Source organism: Pteropus medius, unplaced genomic scaffold (genome assembly GCF_902729225.1).
Source record: "Pteropus medius unplaced genomic scaffold, Ma_sr-lr_union100, whole genome shotgun sequence".
Lineage (NCBI taxonomy): Eukaryota > Metazoa > Chordata > Mammalia > Chiroptera > Pteropodidae > Pteropus > Pteropus medius.
In genome coordinates this window covers 10,953,242-10,976,377 of record NW_024349797.1, presented here as the reverse complement: position 1 = coordinate 10,976,377, position 23,136 = coordinate 10,953,242, and the positions used below count along the sequence as shown (strand labels likewise).

Here is a 23,136-nt window from a genome sequence, read left to right as displayed (position 1 = left end):
AACCTGACACCTATAATTTTATTAACCAATGTCAGCCCAATATATTCAATTAAAAAACTTATGTGTGTATATTTAAAAACTATTCATAGGAACGCACAACATAGATGGGAAATAAAAGAGAAGACAAAGATTTCATGTAAACTCCTCACATGAAATGATCAAATGGTCTTAAAACACCTAAGTTGTCCTCAAAGTAGAAGAAAATGAAAAATTCTATTACCTCCTTCATTCCTGCCCCACCTCCTGCATCATTGGAAGCTTCTCTCGGTTCTTTTTAGCACTAACAAATACTGGATGTAACCCAATAAACTTACTCAGATAAACACAATATGTTTTTCTTTTAAAATAAGCCTTTACTGAATATATCAACAAGGTACTGTATAGTGTAGAGTGAAATTTGTAGTTAACAAAGTGTGTGACATGGTAGGTCTCAGAGGATGTGTGATGTAGAATCTTCCAGCCCCTTGCAGTTCTTTGTCAGCGAGAACGCACTAAACACAAACCAGAAGCAAATCAACATATGGTTCAAACAATAACAAATCATCTGGGTTAGTTTCCAGTGAAGATATACTGTTATTACGAGGGACACGCAGTGGCAACACCTTCACCTTTGTCTTGAAAAGGTTATAAATCTTACATCTCATAGATATCTTTACAAGCACTCCAGCATGTGTGTGTGTGTGGTGTGTGTGTGTGTGTGCACATGCACACACGTATGTTTCATACTAGCTTAGAAATGCCTGTTGCGATGGCCTGGCTTTGTGCTCTTCTGGTGGATGAGCTGCTAAAACAAAACAAAACAAAACAAAACAAAAACTTTAGCAAAATAATCTGATTTGTATAACAACAGTATCATACATGTACAAAACTTTCTCCACACAATCAGTGACAAGCATCCCCCATTGTTTTTCGATCTGCCTGAAGAAATTAGAGAAGGAGGTATGCTACAGCTTCCTAAAGTAGCAATTTGACTTAAAAAATAAGAGCATTGGCAAGGTCTGACAAAACTAAGAACTAGAGGGCTTTCTGTTTGTTTTCTGTACATGTCTCTCCCATTTAACCACTCTTTTCTGTTTTGCTTTCCCACGCAGCTGGAAATGTAAGTCAGGAGCAACACATTTATTCTCTGCTTCTAAAGTAAAAGTTAATGTCTCCTTGTAAAGATTAGAGAAAAATGCTATAAACAGAGAAGTCAACGAAAATTAACCACTTCACTGTCCAAAGGTACAATGGGTTCTGCAGCTAAAGTCTGCTGGTCACATGCCTCACCTGCTCACTGTGGGTGGCAACAATATCGCCTTGTGTTTGGAATGGATGCTCTGCTCACAACATGGACAGCATGTCCTCAGTGGGGAAGGAAGTTCTGACTCCGGTGAAATGACTAAGACCATTATGATCTGCAGTAGTAGGAAATGGAGCCGTATTATTAGCTACTTCTTCAATACTCTTTACCAGACTGGTCACATTATACATTTTTTTATCCTCAGGAAAAAAATGTCTACTATATATTTCAACCAACATCCAAATAATTAGAAATTGCATTATTTCTCACAGGGTAGAATATTTCCCACTTGTTACACAAGGAAAATAGGCAGAGGAACACAATCCTTGTCTCTACATGTGATCGTCCCATGTGATAGGCTGCTAATGCATTTGCCAGTTTTGAGGAAAGCCCAGGGTCTGTCCACGATCAAACACTTCTTCCCAAACAAGCAGGTATTAATGACAATCGTGGATATGAATGCCGTCAGTAATATCTGTGTGATCATGCCTACGTCTTTTCCTTTTATAATTTCCTCTGCATGGTGGTCACATGTGATCTCAAATCACCTCATTTGGTCAGAGAGCAGCAAGCTCTTTATAAGCCAATGAGCATGGCTTCATTCATGGTCTTGGCCTGCGCCTTCGACCTTGACTCTTGACTAAAGACTTCAAAATACATAACGCCAGCAAGAGAGGCCCAAATATAGGGCGGATATACCAACAAAAGACAGTCTCATGACTAAAAATGTCAACCAAAGCATATCCACCACTGATGATTGTTCAGTGGTTTTCCTAAGACACATTACAAAATCCCATGATGTGCTTTTTATCATGGTGTAGGTGAGAGCCTCAGGTATGCTATCACAAATGGGGGACTGATTTTCATTTTAGTCATGCTGTGCACCAGATCACAATAAAGCCTGTAACTAGAGTCTATCTCTTCAGGTACACCTTCTAGCAAAAGAACCTTTTCAGATCATCCTAACCATTTCATATGGCTAGGTCCCCATTGTGCCACCTAAGTCCCAAATGTTCTGTGAATCCCATAAGACATTATAGAAACCTCCTCTCTAACCTTGATCTTCTTGGCCCAGAGCAAGATATTTCAGCAGCCAAATATCCCATTGGGGGTTATACACATAATACAAATAAAATGAGAATGATTGTTTTGTGGATAAAAGGCGGGGGGAACCTCAAAAGTCAAAGTACCATCATTTGAACACATAGTTTTATCTACACAGCCAAGGGGAAGAGGGTGGAAAGGAATTATCCAGATAAATACACAAAACCCCATGTCATTGTCCTGAATTTTAGATGGCTTTACTGCTACACCGATCACCTTCACAGATTGTCTTATTCCTTCACTGTGTGGACTTAGCTTTAAAAAGCAACAGCCAGAACTCACTAGCTAATAGACTAAAATGGAAACCAAAATCACTGTAGAATTAATTAATTCAAATTAATTCATAGCTAATTTCAGCTCGACTGACTGCACGGTTTCAATTCTTGTGTCTACTACATTATATCTTCAGTTATATTTTCTGCTTATTCTGAGGGACAAAGAAGATTAAAACTTTTAAGTCGGGGGTATATTATTAAAGAAAATAAAGCTCTCACTATAAAGAAAAACTTGCATAGCATTTATACCTAAACTTTTACAAAGAAGACACATCACAGTTCTATTTTGTTGAGAAAGAGAGAGAGAGCACAAAATGATTATGATATTAACTTCATGGTTCCCTAAAATAATGGCCAGTGGTAAAGGAAATATGCAACAGAGAGTGAAATGCTTAAATTTGATTTTGAAAAGTATTTTCCAAGGATGTATTTTTTAGATAATGTATGTAATCTATAGCCCTTCTACATCTAAGGGATGAAAAGCGGTAAATTATATATGCCTTCTGAAGACTGACATTGCTTCAAAAATATCTAGAATGAAGCACAGACATCCCTCTCTTCTCTATGCCCTTTGCTCTGTGCCCTGTTCTGTCAAGATCAGGGGAACAAACCCTGGCTCTCTGACTTCTTCGTTTTCCATCTGTTATCCTGTTAATATAAGATTGATTATCCCTCTCCAGTTCCCAAAGTAGAGGAACATCCAATATTGAAAAGGAATAAATGAAATTTTGAAAATGGGACAGAGCCAAGTCAGTCCAAGGTGGAAACTTGATACTGCCTTTTACAAAAATACATTATTTCGGCCAGCTTTGATGTGTCCTTACAGAATTATTACCAGTGAAAATTAGTACAATATTTTAAAGTGTCTAAGTGTATGTGAATATTTTGTGCAACCAAGACTGGCATCCATAATTGAGCAGAGGGGGAGAAAAACAAACATAGCATAAACAGCTAATTACGAAAATATATGTGAGGTGATTGGAAGACAAGAATTTGCAAGGGGATAAAGGTATTCATTCAAGCTATTTCAACATGATACTAATAAAAGCATTTGACATAGTATAGCAGAACCACTGGTCACTTGCTTTTGTCTAAATGGTGTCAATAATGTTTAAGTAACAAGTTATTTTAGTATATTCCAAACATTGATGCCTTGTTGCTCTAAATATCATGTTGACATAGCTGCAGTGAATCTACCCAAATAATTCTCATTATCAAAAATAATTCCATTCAATATAATCTTCCCATTATTTTATTAGCCTCTTCTAAAAAAAGTATTCTAGAATATATCTCTGTTGAATGTGATTCAACTTGACATACAATTTGAATAGTAACACTTTTAAAGGGAGTTTTCTTGCTGGGACATCATACCTGTCCCCGAAGATGACTAAAATCAGACTCAAGTCTCTAACTCTGTTATCACACAGGGCCAGGGAAGCGCGAGGAGTGATTTTTACGTCCCCGGTCAGAAAGCCAACCCCCAGGTTTAAGGGTCTTTTCAAAACTCATCTTGATTTCTTGATTCTGCCAGGTTGGGTTAACTTATCTCACAGGAACTGACTTCCTCATGATGCTTTCTCCATTTCCTGTTTTGGGTCAAATCAGGGTAACTATCTCCTTTCTTATATATTGGAATATCTAACTTTTCTTCCAGACCAGGAAGTATAGAAATAGCATGAAGATATCTGGGCCATTCCTTGTTTGACCCCTATTATTTACCCTACTCCGATGAGTCCATTTTAATCTGCCTTTTCATCTGACCAGCTCTAGGAAAGGAAATTTATTCTGACAGCTTCAACAGCAAAGTGGTCAATGTGCATCATAAGGAAGAATCACTCATTCTTCTGACTTGGCGTTGGGTTCTCTTTGTACAACCCTGTACAGTACTTCAGCAACTATTTTTTTTTTTTAAGATTTAAAAAGCAAAGAGTTACAAAACTGTTTGTAATTAACTTGAAATAGAAAAGATAGCACTTTTTTTTTAAATCCCATTATATAGTACACCGTATAAATTACAGAGTATTCAAATGCACAAATGCATCTGCGTAACATTTATCAAATGTAATTCGCGTGTCTTTATGTGCACACACGTGTGTGTTCTCAAGAGTCTCACTGTCCACCTTTCTAACGCTGGACCTCTGGCTGTCACGTATGGCAGTGCTCTAGGTCTGGCACACTGCTGTTGCAGTATCGCATGTTGTTGGGGATATGGCAGTCTGTGTAATTAATGCCCCCGTTTGGGGTGTAAATGGGCTGCAGTCTGAAATCTCCTTTAAGGAGCTGATCGTTATTTAAGGAGACGATCTGAAAGCTGGTTTCTGTCATCTCCAGGATGGAATTGTCCTTCTTCGTGCCCGCCTCGCAGTAGTCATCTTTCCGCCGGCCTCGGTTGTATTTCCACTTCTGGGAGGTGTAGCGCCCCTTTTTGTGCATGTGCCAGCAAAAGACGCTGAGCAAGACCAGGAGCACAAATATCACTGCGCCCCCGATCAGGCCTGCCAGCAGAAAAGGGGAGCCCATGCTGTGGGAAGTCGTCTGCTCGTGGCTGGAAGCAGTGTTGCTGCCATTGTTCAAATAGGAGGCATGGGTGGTGGCCTCGGAACAAATGGTATCTTCTACAGCTCTGTAGTTAAAAGCATCCAGTGGCACCAAACAAATCCGATAGGTGGATCTGGGCTCCAGATTAACCAGGCTCAGATGCTGCTTCTCACCACTGACGATGCGTTCCTGAACGATGCCCCCTACTAAACTGTGGCCCATTTTCACCCACGTGAGTTTATACGCCATCACAGTAAAGAGAGAGAGCCAGCCGACTTGAATCGAAGTGTCATTCACAAAATGGACAGACAGCTGGATCCGTTCGGAAATGGGCGGAGTCACTCTTTCTCTGCCATCCCAGTCCGGAATCGTGGGAAGCCTCGAGGTGGTAGGAGTTGGAGGCGTATAGCTTCTGCTGGGGATGGGGACAGAGGCTGTGGGAGGCTGAGTTGTGGGGAAAGCCGTACTCGGGGCTGGAGTGAAGAGAGGCAGGCCGGGTGTCGTGGTGGGACACGACAAAAGATTCATATTCAGCTCCCTGACAGCCATCCCCCGGACTTGTTCAGGACCTTGGCACATGAAACCTCGCACGTTGAGAGATGAAGGGATATATTTGAGCCATTCCGTGACCCACTTGATACTGCAGTCACAAAACCAAGGGTTATTCCGCGCGGTGAGCTGCTTCAGGTTGGAGAGGTTATCGAAGACCCCTTGAGTCAACATGCGCAGCTGGTTGTTGGATATATCCAGCCGTTCCAGCTTCCGGAGATTTGCGAAGGCTGTCAAGGGGATGTGGTTTATCTGGTTGTCCTGCAGATAGAGCCGGATCAGGTGCGTACCTGGGAGGTCGGGTGGGGGATGGGAGAGCGAATTCCTTACGATGGAGAACTCCTTGAGCTTGGTGAGATGGCTGAAGGTGCCCTCCGCAATGCCCTTGTTGGTCAGGAGGTTCCCGTCCACGATCAGACGCTCCAAGCTTGTGAGGTTCTGAAAGGCCATGTCTGAGATGACAGCGATTCGATTTTCATCCACTCTCAGCTCCTGCAAGTCTACGGGAAGCCCAACAGGCACACTGCTCAGATGATTCTTGGATAGAAACAGCAACTTGAGGCTCACAGCCTCCCGGAAGGCCCCGTCTTCCACCCCCACTGTGGAGATAGAGTTGTCATCCAGGTGTAGCTCTTCGAGCTTCAAGAGCTGGGCCAGAGCCGCGCGTGAAATGGTCTGAATGTTGTTTTCCTGCAAGTGGAGGACTCGGACGTTCTTGGGGAGGTTCATGGGGAATTCGTCCAGCTGGTTGCCATAAAGGTAGACCGTATGCACCGACTGTACGTTGTGCAGTTCCGCAGGAAATCCAGCATTATTAATTTGGTTGTTGTGGAGGTAGAGCACGGTTACGCCCTCCGGGATCCCAAGAGGCACTGAGGTCAAACTTCGCTCATTACAGTAGACAAAGATCCTGTCGCAGCGGCACACGCTGGGGCACGCCAGGATTTTTGACACTTGTGAGTAGAGCCCCAGGGAAATGACAAGCCAAGATTTCAGGAAAAAAGCCCCATGGCTGGGCCACTGTGTGGTCTGTAGGCCCATTTCTGAAGTACGGAAATAAAAACACGATGTGGTGCGGAAAAGAAAAAGAAATAAAAAAAAAAAGAATAGATAGCAAAACCCAAATGACTGACTGGACCGGGTTCTGTCAAAGTCCAGAACTCCAATTACAGGAAAAGTCCCAAAGGCTCGTGGTAAAAGCCTCCTTCTGCAGTCTCTGGTCTCATCAGCCTGTGTTGTCCTCCATGTGCAAAAGAAAAAAAAAAAGAGAGAGAGAGAAAGAAAATCAGTAGAGAAAATTTCCCACACAGGCAAGAAATGAAGCCAAGTTATCAGCAGTCAACCGGGGCCCAACTGGGCAGGCAGAACTCTCTTCTTCTGTCGTAGGGCAGGTCAGCGTTGATCAGACTATGAACTTCTTGGTTAAGGGAATCTGTTGTAGGAAAGTAGAAAGAAAGGAATCAGTTAAGGGTAGTAGTGGAAGAAATGCTGATCTGACTATGCGACTTTCAAGAACCATGAGATCCGGTCTAAATGACTAGAGGCAGGCCGTTGGCATTAAGTGATATTTTAAGTAGCAATAATTTAGTTGAAAATATATTCAAGAAATGAAAATGATTATCTTCAAAAGAAAACCCTACTGCTACCACTCACTATTAATGATTGTATTGTGAATTTTACAGTCCTAACAGTACCTTCTGGTAAGTATCTATGTGCATATCCAAACAAGTAGATGCCCCAGGCACACTGCTGAATCCACTGAATCAAATGAGGATGATCACCTATAAATCCAACTGGTTGCAGCCTTGTTTCAAGACGGAACAAGTGACTGAGCAACTAATAAAATTTAAGGGAAAAGATGTGTAATCTTCTCCAGTTATAAATAAATAAATGCAAAATGGGGATCTACAAAGTCATTTGAAAAGTTGCAGCCTTTTGATCTGATACTATGATGAAGCAATATAAATCTAATGTGCAGAAGCCCGTGTGAAGGCATAGAGAATATATTTTTCCTCCACTCTTGCTTCTTCTCATCTTTGTCTTCTTCTAAAATAGCTTACGCCCGAGTTACCAAGCAGAATGACCAAACTCCAGTCCATGAAACATCTCCCCTTATCCCTCCTTTCGGGACCTCCGGACACAGATGAGATACACCACTGTGATCCCTTTGGCAGTTAGTTGCCAATCTCATGACAGGGAATATATTATTTTTAAACAACACAACCGTCTTCCCATCTGTGAGTTTTTCCTGCTTTTAAAGAAAAGCTTTCAGGAAACTTTGAAATGATAGAAGACAGAGTTGGGGAAGTAAAGGCAAACCACAGATAGTAATCATGCCTTCTTTCTCCAGAACATGTTCCATCTGTTTTTAGATTCGAGAGGTAAAGAAGCTAATTGAAAGGTGCCAGATTTGATTTTCCTACAAAATAAGCTAACATGATAGGACATGGCAAGCTATAAGTCTCTTAATTCTCACCAATACCCAGAGACTGAAACAACTTATATCTAAAAGCACAGAGAAACTATTTGAAATTGTCCCCTTAGTTATCTTTAGACACATAATTTAAAACGGGGGAAAAAATAATAAGTGCTATTTAAGTGTCAAGGATATTAGAAATTTGTTCTACAATTTAAAAGATTGTGAACCATCTAAAAAATGCCTTTGATGACCAGAATGGTAAAATTCATATTTTATTTTTCGGGAACATTTAAAAGGGAATTGCCTTCCGTGCAAAAACAGATGGATGTGATGCTTTATAAAAATCAAGCATTATTTAATTTGTTAAACTTACAAATGTATGGTTTGACATTGAATAGGAGCCATCCTGTTCAAAATCCCTATATGCTTAAAGAATAATTTATAATACAATTAAAGGTAGTATAAGAAAACTGAGTTTAATGCCATCAGCTTGATGCCATCCTTAGTTCAGGTTTCAAATTTTCAATCCATCTCAATGTTCCCTAATAGCTTGCTACTCAAGAGTGATCCTTGGTCCAGCAGCATGAGTTTGATCTCAGAAGTTGCTGGAAACACAAAATCTACACGTTAGTGAGAACCTAGAGTATGCATATTAAAATTTGAGAAGCACTGCCTTTAACACAGTGCCATCTTACTCATCCAAATGTATTAATTTATTAAATGTAAAATAAGTGTAAGAGTATGTCAAATGACTCTATTGTGAAGAATAAAGGCATAAGGCATACTAATCACTTCTGTCCCCAAGAGATAGTCTCAAATTACATCTTATATGTAATGACATCTTATAGGTATGGCAGTATAATGACTATATGAGTCACTCAGCCACAGTGGACTCTTGAAAAATGTTTGAATGACAAGCACTAATGTCTGGTAAGAGCTTTAAGAGTTAATTGTAATCAGAGGAGCCCACTTTACAGAGCATAATTTATTTAAGGACAAAATACTTATCATTTACTATTTGAAAGAGGTAGGAAAATGAGACTAAAATAATAGAACCTAATGTCTTCTTGAGTATTTCACAGAAATTTTCCAAGTGTGATGTGAATGGAATTTCCTAAGTGAGGAAAATAGCTGTTCCAGGGTCTCTAAGTAAATTCTTAAGTAAAAGAAATAGGTTCTTACCTGTGTTTATACCCCAAGTTTTTAAGGCCTGTAAAACAATACACTAGTACTTGAGGATTACAGCATTTACCTGAGAAGTTAGTCAGCTAACAACCTCAAAGCAATAATCACTGAGAGTCAACAAAGTGTCCCGGATGGACCTGAGGACTCATTATGTATCCAGATTGTAAATTTTCCACTTGCTTAAGCTGAATCCTCTGGAGGAGAGAGAAAGTCCCATCAGCCAACCCTCTGTCTCAAGCCTTGAGCTCTTGCAGGTATATTTTATTTAAAAGTGATTCTTTTAGATTATGTAAGGAGAAGATGTGGTCCTGAAGAAAGCTCCTCATAAGGTTACAAGGAGCAAACTATGACTGTTTATCCATCTTTATAGGAAAAAAGTATCATCTAGAAGACCGCAATGTATTGATTGGCTATGACGGGTACGATTTTTTTTTTTACAAAACATATTCTGTTCTTTTTCTTAAAGTTATATATGGCAGTCTCCCTCCCTCATTTTTTTACATCCATTGTATTTGCAAAAATGTTAAAATATACCTATGTACAAAACATTTATAAATATGATTATATTACAGAAAGTTGGACAATTTTGAATTTGAAAACAAACTCATGATTTTTTTGGAACTTCTTGGGAATACCACAAAATAACAGTGCACAGCAGATATGTTCTCATCCTCGGATCAACAACAGCCTACATATGATGCCAGCCAACATACTGTATCTTTGTTCAAATTAGTGCAAGTATAAAATTATGAACATAGAAATTTTTTTAATTTTAGTAGGTTAAAATTTCCTCTATATTTTCATCTCTAAATCCTACTGAATACTGAGGGCAGAAATACTTTAGGACCTTAAGTAGGAAACAGTATTTAAAGAAAAAGTTGTATAGTGTAATAGTCAAAATCCTAGGCCCTGAGTTTTCATCTCACTTCTGACACCTAGTAACTGTAGGGTTTTGGATAAACTATTTAGCCTTTTAGGTCTTAGTCTCTTCACATGAGAAATGAGGATCATAACAGTTCCTAACTCACAGCACTCTAGAGAGGTTTAAGTAAGATAATATTCGTGAAAAATTTATATGGTGCCTGACATATGGCAAGGACATAATAATTATAAACTGTTATTTGTGTTCTGATACTGTTAGAGATATTCAAAGATATTCAAAGAACTCCAATATGTAGAGCAAAGTAAAATCAACTCAGCCTCAGCACTGTTGACATTTTGGGCCCATTTATTCCTTTGTTGTGGGGCTACCATGAGCACTCAAAGATGTCTCTAGACATTGCCATATATATGTCCTCAGAGTGGCAAAACTTCCCCAAGTCGAGAACCACTGACTCGTACCATCTTCTAAGTACCTTAGAAGGTTAAGATTATTATTCTGATTTTATAAAGAAAATTGAAGATAAGTTTCTAATAAACAGAACTTACAAATGCTCCTTTGCAGGGACGCCAAAAAAGCATGAAAATGCAATATGTCGTTCATTCACTTATTCGACTAATGTTTCTTGAGCACTAGAATGAGAATACAGTCTTTTGTGGAGCTGATGTGGTTTTTGGCTTTGTGAAGTTTAAAGTTAGTGAGGGGAGAGAAATGAATGAGCAGGGAACCACGGTACTATGGGAAGAGATCTAAGCTCAGGGCACCAGGGAATTGCATTACTGTGTGGACAGCTCTAACTTAGTCCACAGGGTATCAAAGACACTGCAGGGGAAGGACTTTCTATGTGACCATCTGAAGGACAAGAGGGTGCAAGCCAAGGAGGAGATTTAAGATGTTCTGCATAGGGATACAAGCTGGCTGAAATGCGAATGAAAAGGTGAAACTCAGCCCAGCCGAGAGAAGGAACAAAACTTTGACTGCACGAGACTTTCCCCCAACTCTTTGCTTCGCACTGAAGTAGTCCTGATCATAAACAAGCTCACGTTTCATGTGTAAGTCTCTAACTGCTGGGAATAAAAAGATTTTGCTTTACAAGATGAATTTCAAATATTGAGAGCAAGTTTTTTTTTCTCCTGTTTGTTTGAATGCTGCATTGAATATGTTTCCTCTCCAGGAAACTGGAGATTATGAAGAATGGCTTAATGGAAGGTGCTAGGTAAAAACAGAAATTTTCATTTAAGAGCAAAAAAACACAGTTTCTAAAGTCCGAGTGTAAATCAACATGCAACAAATGCACTTTGGAGACAGCAAGATCCTGGCCCTGCCAATCTGTTACAGATGACAGTAACAGCAGCGGTTATTCCAGGCTATTTTAACTCTTTTCATAGGAACTGAGCCTTAAAGCACACAAATCATGTAAAAGCTTTCAGACAAGTGTTTCTCTCCTAGTGCTGCCTAAGAAGGGTTTGTTTGTTTGTTTTTTAAATTAATTCCAGGAGCCTGTATTCCAGGAGCGCTTAATAAACTCAGACTATAAAAATCACAGTACAGAAAATAGGAACTGTCAATAAGCACTGCCGATTGTATAATATAATGATACTAGGACAAACGTAATAAAATCTTAATGATTCCAGCATTGGCTGCAGTGTGACAAGACAGCACAGTGCATGAAGTGATACAAATGAGAAAGCTAACCATGAAGAGAGATTTTCCCAAAAAGGTATCTCTCGTAGGGCAGTGCTCTCCAACCTTTTTTGCACCAGTGCGTCTATGAAAATCCTGATGATCTGAGGTGGAGCTGAAGCGGTGATGCTAGGGCTGGGGAGAAGCTACAAATACAGATGAAGCTTTGCTTGCTCACCCGCTCACTCACTAGCTGCTCACCTCCTACTATGAGGCCTGATTCCTAACAGACCACAGGTGCAGGACTCCGGGGATTAGAGACTTCTGTCCTAGGGTACATCAGACTTAGAGCTTCTGGAGTTAGGCAGTTTGTGCTTAAATTGGGACACACACAGGTGCAGGATCCATAGGCCTAACTACATTACAAATGTCTTTGTTACAATCTGGAAACACTAAAGCAATTTATAGATCTCATACACATTTCCACATTCCTGAAGATAGGTTATAAATACTGTTCATGCAACAATCAGGAGAGTTCAGTAGTTAGCTGGCCAAGATGTGGGAACTGGCAGAGGAATTTGAGGAAAATATAACAATAGACACCCCTTAACTTGAAACCATTTTTTCCATCTCATTCACTGAACCTCAACCAAGCCCTTTAAAGTTTCTTATTAGGCAGATATTTTTCTTTGCTAAAACAAAGAGAAAGAAAGAAGGAAAGAGAAAAAGAGGGAAGGAAAGAAAACACTTTATTTAAATAGCTGACTATTTTCTGGCTCCAGTCCGTCTAGAATCGAAAACATTAAAATTGGACCAAAAAAAAAAAAGAAATGCTATTCTCCTGGCAAACATAAAACTCTCTAACATATTTAAAGGATTGTTCTCATAAGATTTCCAATGCAGTTGATTCGAATAATAGGGATAAGTTTAGAACAAACAACAAATGTTATAAACTCAAATGCATAAACTTTGAAGACACATTAATGACTGCCACAGGCAGCTCTCAATTTCTTAACGCAATTTCTAGGGCGCTCCCACTGACCATCCCTTTGGTCCATTAAAATCTGCATAATCTAAGACTGCTAGACTGGGCCTACAGTATGTTCAATAAACCCAGTGGGGAGCAGAAACTGAGAGAATTTTATTTAGACAGCACCAAAAGGATTAAAGGAAAAAAAAAAGTATATGGCCCATACAAGATGAACCCCCTACGGCTCATATCTATATACTTTCGCTGCTTTTTAAAGGGTTAATTGAAGTTTGTTCATTCACACATTCATTCATTTACTCAAACAGATAGCGAGCACCTCACGATTCTTAGACTCTTATTTTGGGGAGAGAGCTTTCCCATCATCTGATCCAGCAATTCTCCAACCCTGACGGTCATCCAAAACACTAGGGGATGGTGATGGAAAACGAGGGTTTCTGGGTCCCACCCCTGCAGGTTCTGGTTTGACAGGTCTTCAAACAAGATCAGGCGTGTACAGTTTGTCAACTTTCCCCATTTGAGCCTGATGATCAGCCACTTTAAGGTTCGATTCCCTAGACACTCGCTACCAGGAATTCTTTTCAGGGCATTGAGACGACCAGTCCTTCTTTCTTCTAGATCAAACCAACACATGAGAAGTAGAGTGTTGGCATGGTGGTGTGTAAAGAGAAAAGAATTTGGAGTCAGAATTTAGCTGGGACCTCAGCTCAGCCACTCATTAATGGCATGACAATGGTCACTTGACTTAACCTCTCTGACTTTCATTTTTTTCATCTCAAGAGAGGATAATAAGCTGTGCTAATGAAGTTGTTGGGAAGACTGGAGATAATGCATGCAAAGTTAACAAAGAATGCCAAGTAGTGATTAAATATGCTCGATAAACTGTGATTTAAGAGAGAAAGAGATGATGCAGCGAGCAAGAGCTGGGCTCTTGGGACAGCTGACCTGAACAGTTTTCCCACTTACCAGCTATGCTAACATAGGAATGTGACTTTACTTCCTTGTGTTCAGGTTAACTCATAGGTAAAGTGGAGAAAATGATATATTAATCTCTCACGGTTGTTGTAGAACTATAATCACTTAGACTATCATCTAACACATGAAAAACATAAATTAATTATGTGCTGGCCGTTCCTATTAGCAGCTTAAAAACAATAACAACAACAGTGGAATACTACTCAGGCATAAAAAAGAATGAAATCTTGCCTTTTTTGACAACATGGATGGACCTAGAAGGTATTATACTAATTAAGTTAAACAGTGGAAGACAAATACCACATGCTTTGACTCACACGTGGAATCTAAAGCAAAACAAAAACACACTCATAGGTATGGAGAACTTGGTGGTTAGGGAATAGGGTTGAGGGGGACAAAATGGGTGAATGGGATCAACTGTAGGGTGAAGGATGGTAAATAGACATTTGGTGATGATCACTTCGTAGTGTATACAGATGTCAAATTACATGTCGTACCCCTGAATCTTATGTTATATGCCAATTTCACGTCCACAAAAAATAAAAAATTACAAAAAGCCTCCTTCTCCAGGGAGCTTTTGTCCTTAATTTGGTAGAGAGCCAGTTCTTTTGAATCCATCAAATTTCACTTTCTTCTTTCATTTACTTTTTTGATCACAGTTTTTTTCCTTTGGAGATATCCACATACACCTTCCCACCCATCAACCCAGGAAATATGTAGGCACATTGATTGGGCTTCTGAGCTCTTTTCTTTTCCTATGTAAATGTTCCATTTCTTTCATTTCTTCCAGACTCTCAGCAATGCTGATGCCTTCTCTGGTAATGACTTCTTGATATGAGTTGCCCAGAATGGAAAAGAATCACAATGTAGTCAGACCAGCACCAAGGACAGCCCAGCAAATGATTTAGGGGGTTGACGGGGTTGCCCATTCCTTTCTAGGCATGGAGTTACTAGAAAGATAACTATGGCACAGCCCCAGGTGTTGAGTAGAGGTTCATGTCGGACCAAATAACTCTTTGCATAAAGCTCTTTACAATTCCAAAAGCATTTCAATATTTCATTTCATTGAATCCCACAAGAACCCATAGGAAATATGTCTATCGACCTCAACTGAAGTCCACAGAGAAAAAACAATTTTCCTGAAGCCATAGAGATAGTTTGGTTAGAAGACGGTATTGTAAATTTTCTCTAAGGAAATACTAGCTTCCATTATGACATTATGAATGGTACTAAAACCAACACTCACTTCACTAAGCCCCTCCCCACTGCTTAAATTGATAAAACTAGCAATCACCTGGCACTTGGGTGACATACTCAAAGCAGACTGACACACAGGTAAAGGGTAACTAGCCAGGGACCCATTATCCACTCTCTCCACGTCACGGCACAGCTCGGAGGGAGTTGGAAACCAAGTGGCTGCCCAGCTGATGGGCAGCATCAAGGTGTCAAGAATTGAGAGTGTCTGAAAGACTTGACAGCTACTTACAGGATGGTAGCAAGACAGATGACAAAGTTTCTTTGCCTTCTTTGTTGTCCAGCAGTGCCAGGTCAGCTGCCACCACATTGTACAGCTTGGGAAGGTCTTCATGTGGGGCCATGGTGTGTGTGTGTGTGTGTGGTGGGGGTGGTGACTGTTGACAGTGAAACTAATCATCAACTGCCCAAACATGACCACTAGATGTATACTAATAGCTTGGCATGAGATGACTGGTATCAAGCGTTCCTGGAATTCTATGGGAGAAAAATCTACAGAAAGTGGGGTCAGTAACCCACCAAGCAGTAAATTTAGGGAAAATCTTGCTAGATCTGCTTTTTTCTACAAAAGATGATGTCCAGGCAATCCCATAACAGCACTTAACTCTAGAAAGTCTGAGAGGTTTCTTCTTCCACCTTCCACTCTACAATTCAAACTTGCAGTGCTCATCCTGAATGTGTGTGGTCCTTCCCATGCTGCCCTCCATCCTGTCTGTCATGCACCCTGAAGTGGGATAAGAGAGGACAGTCATCCTCTCTCCTCCCTTCTTTTCTCCCTTTCTTCTTTGGAAGACAACCTAAGCTGAGATAAAACGAGACATCTGAGCACAATGTTCATACAGTTCTTGATAATTTAAAAGAAGGAATAAGCAAATAACTATACTCGAATGATTCACTGCTAGACTCCTGTATATTTCCAACCTGAAATCAGATGCAAGTAAATATTCAAATATCTATTGGGCATTAGCTACTGCTAGTATTGTGAAATACTCACAGAGCTAAGACATCATTATCCCTAATTTATAAATGAGGAAATGACCTTGGACAAATGTGACTTACTCAAGTTCAAATAGTAGAGATAAAATTGCAACTCAGTTTTCCTTGTTGAAAAAAACCAGTGCCCTTCCCACTATACCACATTTCTCTCCTTTTTAGTTTAGGGTTTACAATCTATCATTTCAAAAATTCTGCCAACACCCCCGGTTCCCTGTTCTTTCATTGCACCCACGAAAGAGCAGAAGGCCAGGGAATCTCCATGCTTGCTTTCATTTCAAGCAAACATCTTCCACCCAATCACAAGCCCAATCTCCCCCGTGCCTGCCAGAGTTTCAGATTCCAACTCGAGAACGTCATCTAACAGCACAGACCAGGTCTACCTTATATAAAAAATCATCAACCTAAAGTGAGACCTCATCCCATCTAACAATCCCATTGCACTTTACGGGGGTCAGGGGGGAAGGGGGAACAACTCTCTTCCATTCACCTCAAAGGTGATGTCAATCTTCCCTCTCCTTGAACTTCCAAACCTTCTCCCCTCATTCCCAATAGACAACCTGATTTTAATGTGCAGATAAACAGAAGACATCAGACGGGATGTCCCATGTTTTCTATTCCCAGCCATGTAGTCCACCTGCATCTGCTCCCAATTCTATTCCCTTAAAGCTTCACCACATCATCTCTTCCTTGGAATGCTCGCCCTACGGGCCTGTCTAGAACATACTTCTCTATCTCCTCCTTGCCTGTGTATGCAACCTCTCACTGTCAAACTGGGTCCACTGAAACATGCTCCAGTATTTTCCACTTAAAAAAATCCTCTTGACCCAAAATCCCACCCCCACCTCCCAGCTGTTGTCACATTTCTCTCCTTTTGCCAAATTCCTAAAAAAAAAAAAAAAAGTCTGTCTTCAATATATCTGTTTTCTCACCTCCCATCCATCTCTCACCATCACACTCCACACTGGTTCCGGCCCTGCTTTTCTACAAGCATCTCTCCCTGATGTCAATAATCAGCCCCCGGATGCTAAATCCAAAGGACTTTGCCTGTCTTCCTCCTACTTAACCTCACAGCATCATTTAGACTGGTTGTGCGTGCCCTTTTAGAAACATTCTCATTCCTTGGTTGCTATGACATCAGTCTGCTGGTTTTCTTCCTACTCTTCCTGCTATTTCCTATTCTGCAGGCTCTCCTTCTTCAGTTCTAGCCATTCGGTGTGAGTCCAGTAAGCTCAGGTCCAGGCACTGGTTTTCTTTTCCCTACAGAAGGGAATGGCATCTAAGCCTTAAGCTTAAATCATCATCTCTATGCAAATGAACCACACACTTAAATCTCCATCCGACACTGTTCTCTCAACTTTTTACTTGTATATCCCAACACCCACTTGACTTACTTCGGTATTTCAAAATCACTTATAATTTAGTATTTACAATTTCCAATACTTTCTGAGAACTTTACATGCACTGATTCATAATAAAGCAATGCATTTTACACTGCCATTACCCCTGAAGAAGGATTGGGTGCTCCATATTCAGTAGTTTCTCCAGGGCCAATCAGCGGATAAGTGACAGGGATGGGATTTGAACGTAGGCATGAGCTGGAGAGTCTTGCTCCTAAGCCATGGCCTGCCTTCCTGTAAGCTCCACACAGCCAGAGATGAGTCTGCTTTTGCTCAGTATTGTTTCCTCAGAGCCCAGAGCAGCATGAGGCAGGGACGCAACAGTGTTTGTGGAACAAATGAACGAATCAAGGAATGACCTTCAGATGATTATTTTGTTTGAAGAGGCCTTCTGTAAAAACTCTTCAACATCTTCAATCTGAGGTCCCACAAAGGAATCACCAAGATGATATTTCAGAACAGGCTTCAAGGGGTTTAGGCTACACTAACCTATCCAGAGAGATTGAGGGATAGATAAAGAGGTGGATAAATAGTCCCCATACACAAAGAAGCTCGATGATCTTAGGAAAAGGCATAGAACATGCAACCAGAAAATAATTGCAATTACAACAGCACTCTACTTGTTTTACAAAATAACATCAAATTCTGTGCTCTTATTGACTGATAGTACTACTGAAATGGGGTCAGCCTGACCCACTGTTACAAACTTTGTTCGTTTGATGAAAGACATGTCTGAGCACAGTACAAAACTAACACTTCAGTTCTATGACGGTTATGACCTGAATTCAGGTAAAGCCTTTATGATCTACCAGAGAAAAAATATACAGTTCTGCTCACCAACAACTTATAAATATTTACGTAAATTTGTGACTATTCGACTGTGCTTTAATTGTGCAGCATTTTAACATTCCACAGTTAGAATCAATACAAAATAGGCCAGCATATTTGAGAGCTATAAAAATGCTTATGAAAAAATAAACTGAATCCTAAACCATAAACATGGCCTATATTCCCACCAAAATAGTGGACCATATATGTAATATGCATAATGAAACAGAAAATTTGGTGTCTTCTTCACAAGGAGAATACAGATTTCAGTCAGTGATACTGATTAGCTCATGGAATGAAATTACAAAGTGTGTATTTCCAGATGAGTTACCTGGTTTTGACTTTAAAAAAATGAAAAATTCATTGCTGAAGCCTATTTCAGTATTAGAGAGATGGTTCTGAATGTAAATAATATAAAATTTCCTTACTGAATAAATAGGTTTTACAATGCACCTTCTCATCTTCAGAACACCTGTCATGCCGAAGTATTAGGCTACGTTTAAGGGACTATTTCTAGATTTAGGGGATGAGAGGGAAAAAGAGACAAAATAAAGATGATTATTTCTTATACTTGACCTTCTCTCCTTTTCTCAAGGACATTTCTCCCCCCATGAAGCATGATCATATGAGGGTTAAGATAAAACCAAGTGATTTCCAAGATCTAAAATAAAACCTCAGATGGCAAGCATCAGTATCATATCCAGTGTAGCTACACAGAGCACATAACGAATAATTCAAAGGAAAATAGTGAAAAACACACAATGGATTTGAGAAGCTACCTTAAATAAAATCTATACTGGTGGCCTTTCTCACTTGAAGAAATTTTGAGATGTGTTCCCCAAATGCAGAGGAATTTAAACATACGAACGGATCTTTTTAGAGGTTTATCCACAGATGGAATACTGCTTTCATTTACGGACACTGCAGGTTTCAAACTTTACCCCAATGCAAGAAGTTTGTATTTTCTTAAATATATTGTTTCTCACCGCACCAAAAAAAAAAAAAAAAAATCAAGAGAACGTAAATTTTCTTTTGCTTTTTTTTTTTTAAGATCGTAAACTACAATCCCTGACTCAGCCATACCACAGGCCCATGTGCATAGCCGCCACCAGAGAGAACAACACGGATTAACACACACACACACACACACACACACATACACACACACACACACACACACACGGCGGCACGGCACATGAGAAGACAGTTTTGACAGGTTTTTCATCTTTGTCTCAGCTACTTGATGGTTGTCCAGAAAAAAAATTCTGATCTTTACTTGCAAATAAAATTTAAAAGCCAAGTATTAAAGTTTGGGATGATAATAAGCACATTTAAAATATTAAGATTGCTAAGGGGAGCATCATACTTTTGAAATCAGATCGGGTTGCTCATCCTTTCCTTAGCTACACTCTCACAACTGGTTGAAATGCAGGACACCCCAGTCCGCAGGAGGATCGTGGCAGATCTAATGGGGCTCATCTTCCGAAGTATTACATGGAAATGGCAGATCCGCTCTCTTAAAACACTCAAGAAACAGGTTAAGGAAAAGTACACATGAGTGGCCAGCCACTTAATGTGATGTGGATTCCCAATGGCCCTGTTTCCTCTAAAACCTTTCCTCACCAGTTCCCTGCTATTTAAAATTTTATAATTATAAACCAATTCCTTTGGATTAGAACACTACCCTCTCTACACAGGCAAACATTCTTAGCAGACATTCTCCATTGAGTGAGGAGTATCAGACCATTTCCAAAAGTTAGTATCTCTAAGACTATACTTTCAGGGATCATTTCTATAGTTTGTTCATACAAAAGTTAGTAGTTCGCAGTCACTCATTCATTCATCAATTGTTGAACGGCTATTTTGTTGCCTGATACGGTGCAAGATCCTTGTGATGCAAGCTAAACAAGGCCGAATCCTGACAGTCAGCAAGATGATGTGTTTAGAAAGGAAGACAAAAAAAAAAAAAAAATCAAGTAGAAGCTACAAACGTGAGACTTGAAGTAAAATTGTGAACCATGTCATGAAGGATGTGTCAAAGTGTGACAGAGAATATTGAGAGTCTATGGGTGTAGGTTCAGATATGGTGATCACAAGTGGCATCTTGAAGAATGGGATTCCCAAAGGATGAGGAATTGTTATGAACGGGGGATTCAGGACAATCAGAGGAGGAAGGAAAGAGGCTAACACGGTGGTCAGGCCTGAGTACGAGCAGACACAAGCGTAGAAGAGAAGGCCAGTCTGGCTTCTTTCAGGAGCCGAAAGACCAACGTGGCTGGAGATGCTCTGTGAGAAATGGGGCGAGCGGAGCGCCAAGGGTTCTGAGGAGCCTGGTCAAGCAAAGCCTACAGCGTCGGCAAGCCATCTGGATTTTATTCTGAGGGCGATGGACAGCCTACATTAAGTGGACCAGAGCAGGGAGGGCATGGCGAGAGGATGATCTGGAATATCTAATCACTATTGCTGTACACCTGAAACTAATAAAATATAATATTGAATGTCCACTGTGATTGAAAAATAAAATTAAAATAAAAAATAAATAAATAAAAGGATGATCTGAATCTGTACAGCAAAAAGTTGGAAGATGATTTGGGGGAAGGGAAGTGATGATGAAGTAGAGCAAGAAATTTTATCAAGGAAAGGAACGTGTGGAGGAAAAGCAAGCTCCAAACTTCTCCTATCAGAATTTTCTCTTCGAATGTTCCATGTCAAATGTCCCATGTCAGAGGGCCTCCTACATACATCCTCCCACACACATTTTTTACCAGCTGTCGCAAATTCTCTTTGGAAGTAGATGATGCATGAATAGCAAATAAATAAACACAGCTTTGACTCAACAAGAACACTGACGACAAAGTGAGATGCCCATGCTGGGTAAGACAACCACATAATTAATTAGAAGGGTCTCTCTGCTTCTATGGTGAGCACTGGAGCCTGCCACCCTGCTTAGCATAATGTCCCCTCCACTGGGAAAGGCGCAGACCACCCGCTGTTCCCTAGCGAATAAATTGATCTCTACCTATAAATTATTCTATGTGAAAAAAAAAACACTGGCTTTTTTTTTTTCTTTCCTAAAGCTATAAGCACAGCCTGGCAAACAACCATAGATAATTTGAAAATGAGGCTTTTAGTGACTCTAGTGACAAAAACATTGCTAGTGCAGTCCAAGGTTTGACAGGGCTGCCTTATTCATGAGTGGCTGTGCTGTGTCACCTGAGCACAGGGGTGAGAGCTGCTGCCCAGGGTTGCTGCAGGTGAAGATGGGCCCCACTTAAGGGGTGCAGGAACCTCCGCATTCTCTGCTTCGACCTGAAGTATGTTCACATGTTTCTAGACCCAAGTCTCCTCACAAGCGGTGAGATGGTCTTTTGGAGAGACTCACAGGTGCAGAAACTGTAGGTACTTAGGGTCATGTCTTAATGAAGTGAATTCCCAGGTGAAACATCCACCTCCATTAGCTACTTCTGGGTGTCACTAAGCTCTGACCCCGGTGTTTTCTCAGAATGTTCCGTCCTCTTGACTCTCCTGCTCATTCTTCAGGGAAGTCAGATCATGGGAGGAATGTTAAAACTAGTGAAGAGTTCCTGAAGGAACTGGAACTGACCACGGTACCACCCTCAGCCCTGCAGCCCACAATCTCCCATCAGGACAAGGTGTGCACAGGGCCAAGGGCTGTGACTGTCTGAAGCCTGGACAGCCCCTTCTAGGCTATGATCTGAGAAGACAGGTTCCAGAATTTCCTGCCCACCTTCTCCCAGGGCCGGGGTGGGCTTCTCCACTGAGTGTCCTCCCGGGGTTATGACACCTCGAGGCCCGTTTATCTAGGGGGAAGAGAGCAAGGGTGTGGGGTGTGCGTACAAAACTTAGGGTTCAGGATGGAACCCCGTGGGAAGAGAATAAGCTTCTCTGTCCTACCACCTTCCACGCAGAACTTGGTAGGGTTTGAGAATTCTAAAGTCAAATCCACTCGGCCTTCTAGAACATTCCAGAAAGCAGATCAGTCACAGGAGAACTGTACACACTTTTTAAACAATTTACTGATAATAAAGATCACACAGCTTAGATACATAGTAGCTGTCATATCTGTAGCAGAACGTTCCTTACCAAAATTCCACTTAATAAATATACCAGAAAGCACTGTGCTCATGAAATACGTAGATAGGCCCCATGACATACTGGGCATTAGAAGCTGTCCAGGTATTCTTCTAGAACCTTCGCACATACTCTTGACTGTCAAGCTCTAGGCTTAACAAGAGTCTCAAACCACATTATGCCAATTATACTTTTATACTATATATAATAAAAACAAATATTTTGCAAAGCAATACCATAGGCGTACAAAAAGGGAGTTACTCATATGAAAATCTAGTTAAGTGGATTAGAAAAACATTAATGGCAAGTCAGTTAAATTTGCTTGCAAATTAGGGCAGGGAGTGGGGATGGAGAAGGCAGAATCTAAAAAATCTGTTATGATTCTACATTCAGATTACTCTCCAAGTGCTTATTTTTCATTCTACTGTAAGAAAGTGAACAGGAAATCAGAATTGATGCATTTGGTGGAGAAAGTAATATTAATGCAATCAGTGGTTCCATATGCACATGAAAGCCTGGGCAGGCATATGAAAAGCTTGGAAAAATCCGTGTCCATTTAAATTTTTTTTTTGCGTCTGTATGTTATTAAATATTTTATGATTTCTTAATTTAACTGAAATAACTTCCTAATCATCCTTGATTGATATTAAGTGACATGTACACTATATAAATTTTCAAATGCGTACTATGGTTCTATCGGCCTTAAAACCTGGGAAACCTGTGGCTTATTATCGAGGCATAAAACTCACGC

The 23,136-nt window shown here is 40.3% G+C and overlaps 2 protein-coding genes across 2 annotated transcripts in view; one reads left to right on the top strand and one right to left on the bottom strand.

Annotated features, from left to right (window-relative positions):
• Nucleotides 1-332: 332 nt before the first annotated feature.
• FLRT2 (fibronectin leucine rich transmembrane protein 2) lies at nt 333-7,074 on the bottom strand. The gene has a single exon (XM_039883972.1). It carries the CDS (start codon nt 6,787-6,789, stop codon nt 4,807-4,809), a length of 1,983 nt encoding a protein of 660 aa, XP_039739906.1. The 5' UTR covers nt 6,790-7,074; the 3' UTR covers nt 333-4,806.
• The window catches only part of LOC120619771 (wiskott-Aldrich syndrome protein homolog 1-like), an 84,793-nt gene continuing 68,730 nt past the window's right edge, over nt 7,074-23,136 (top strand). Inside the window, exon 1 of the mRNA XM_039884350.1 lies at nt 7,074-7,180. Coding sequence (XP_039740284.1) covers nt 7,158-7,180 — 23 coding nt within the window. The 5' untranslated portion in view covers nt 7,074-7,157. The remainder of the gene's footprint in view (nt 7,181-23,136) is intronic.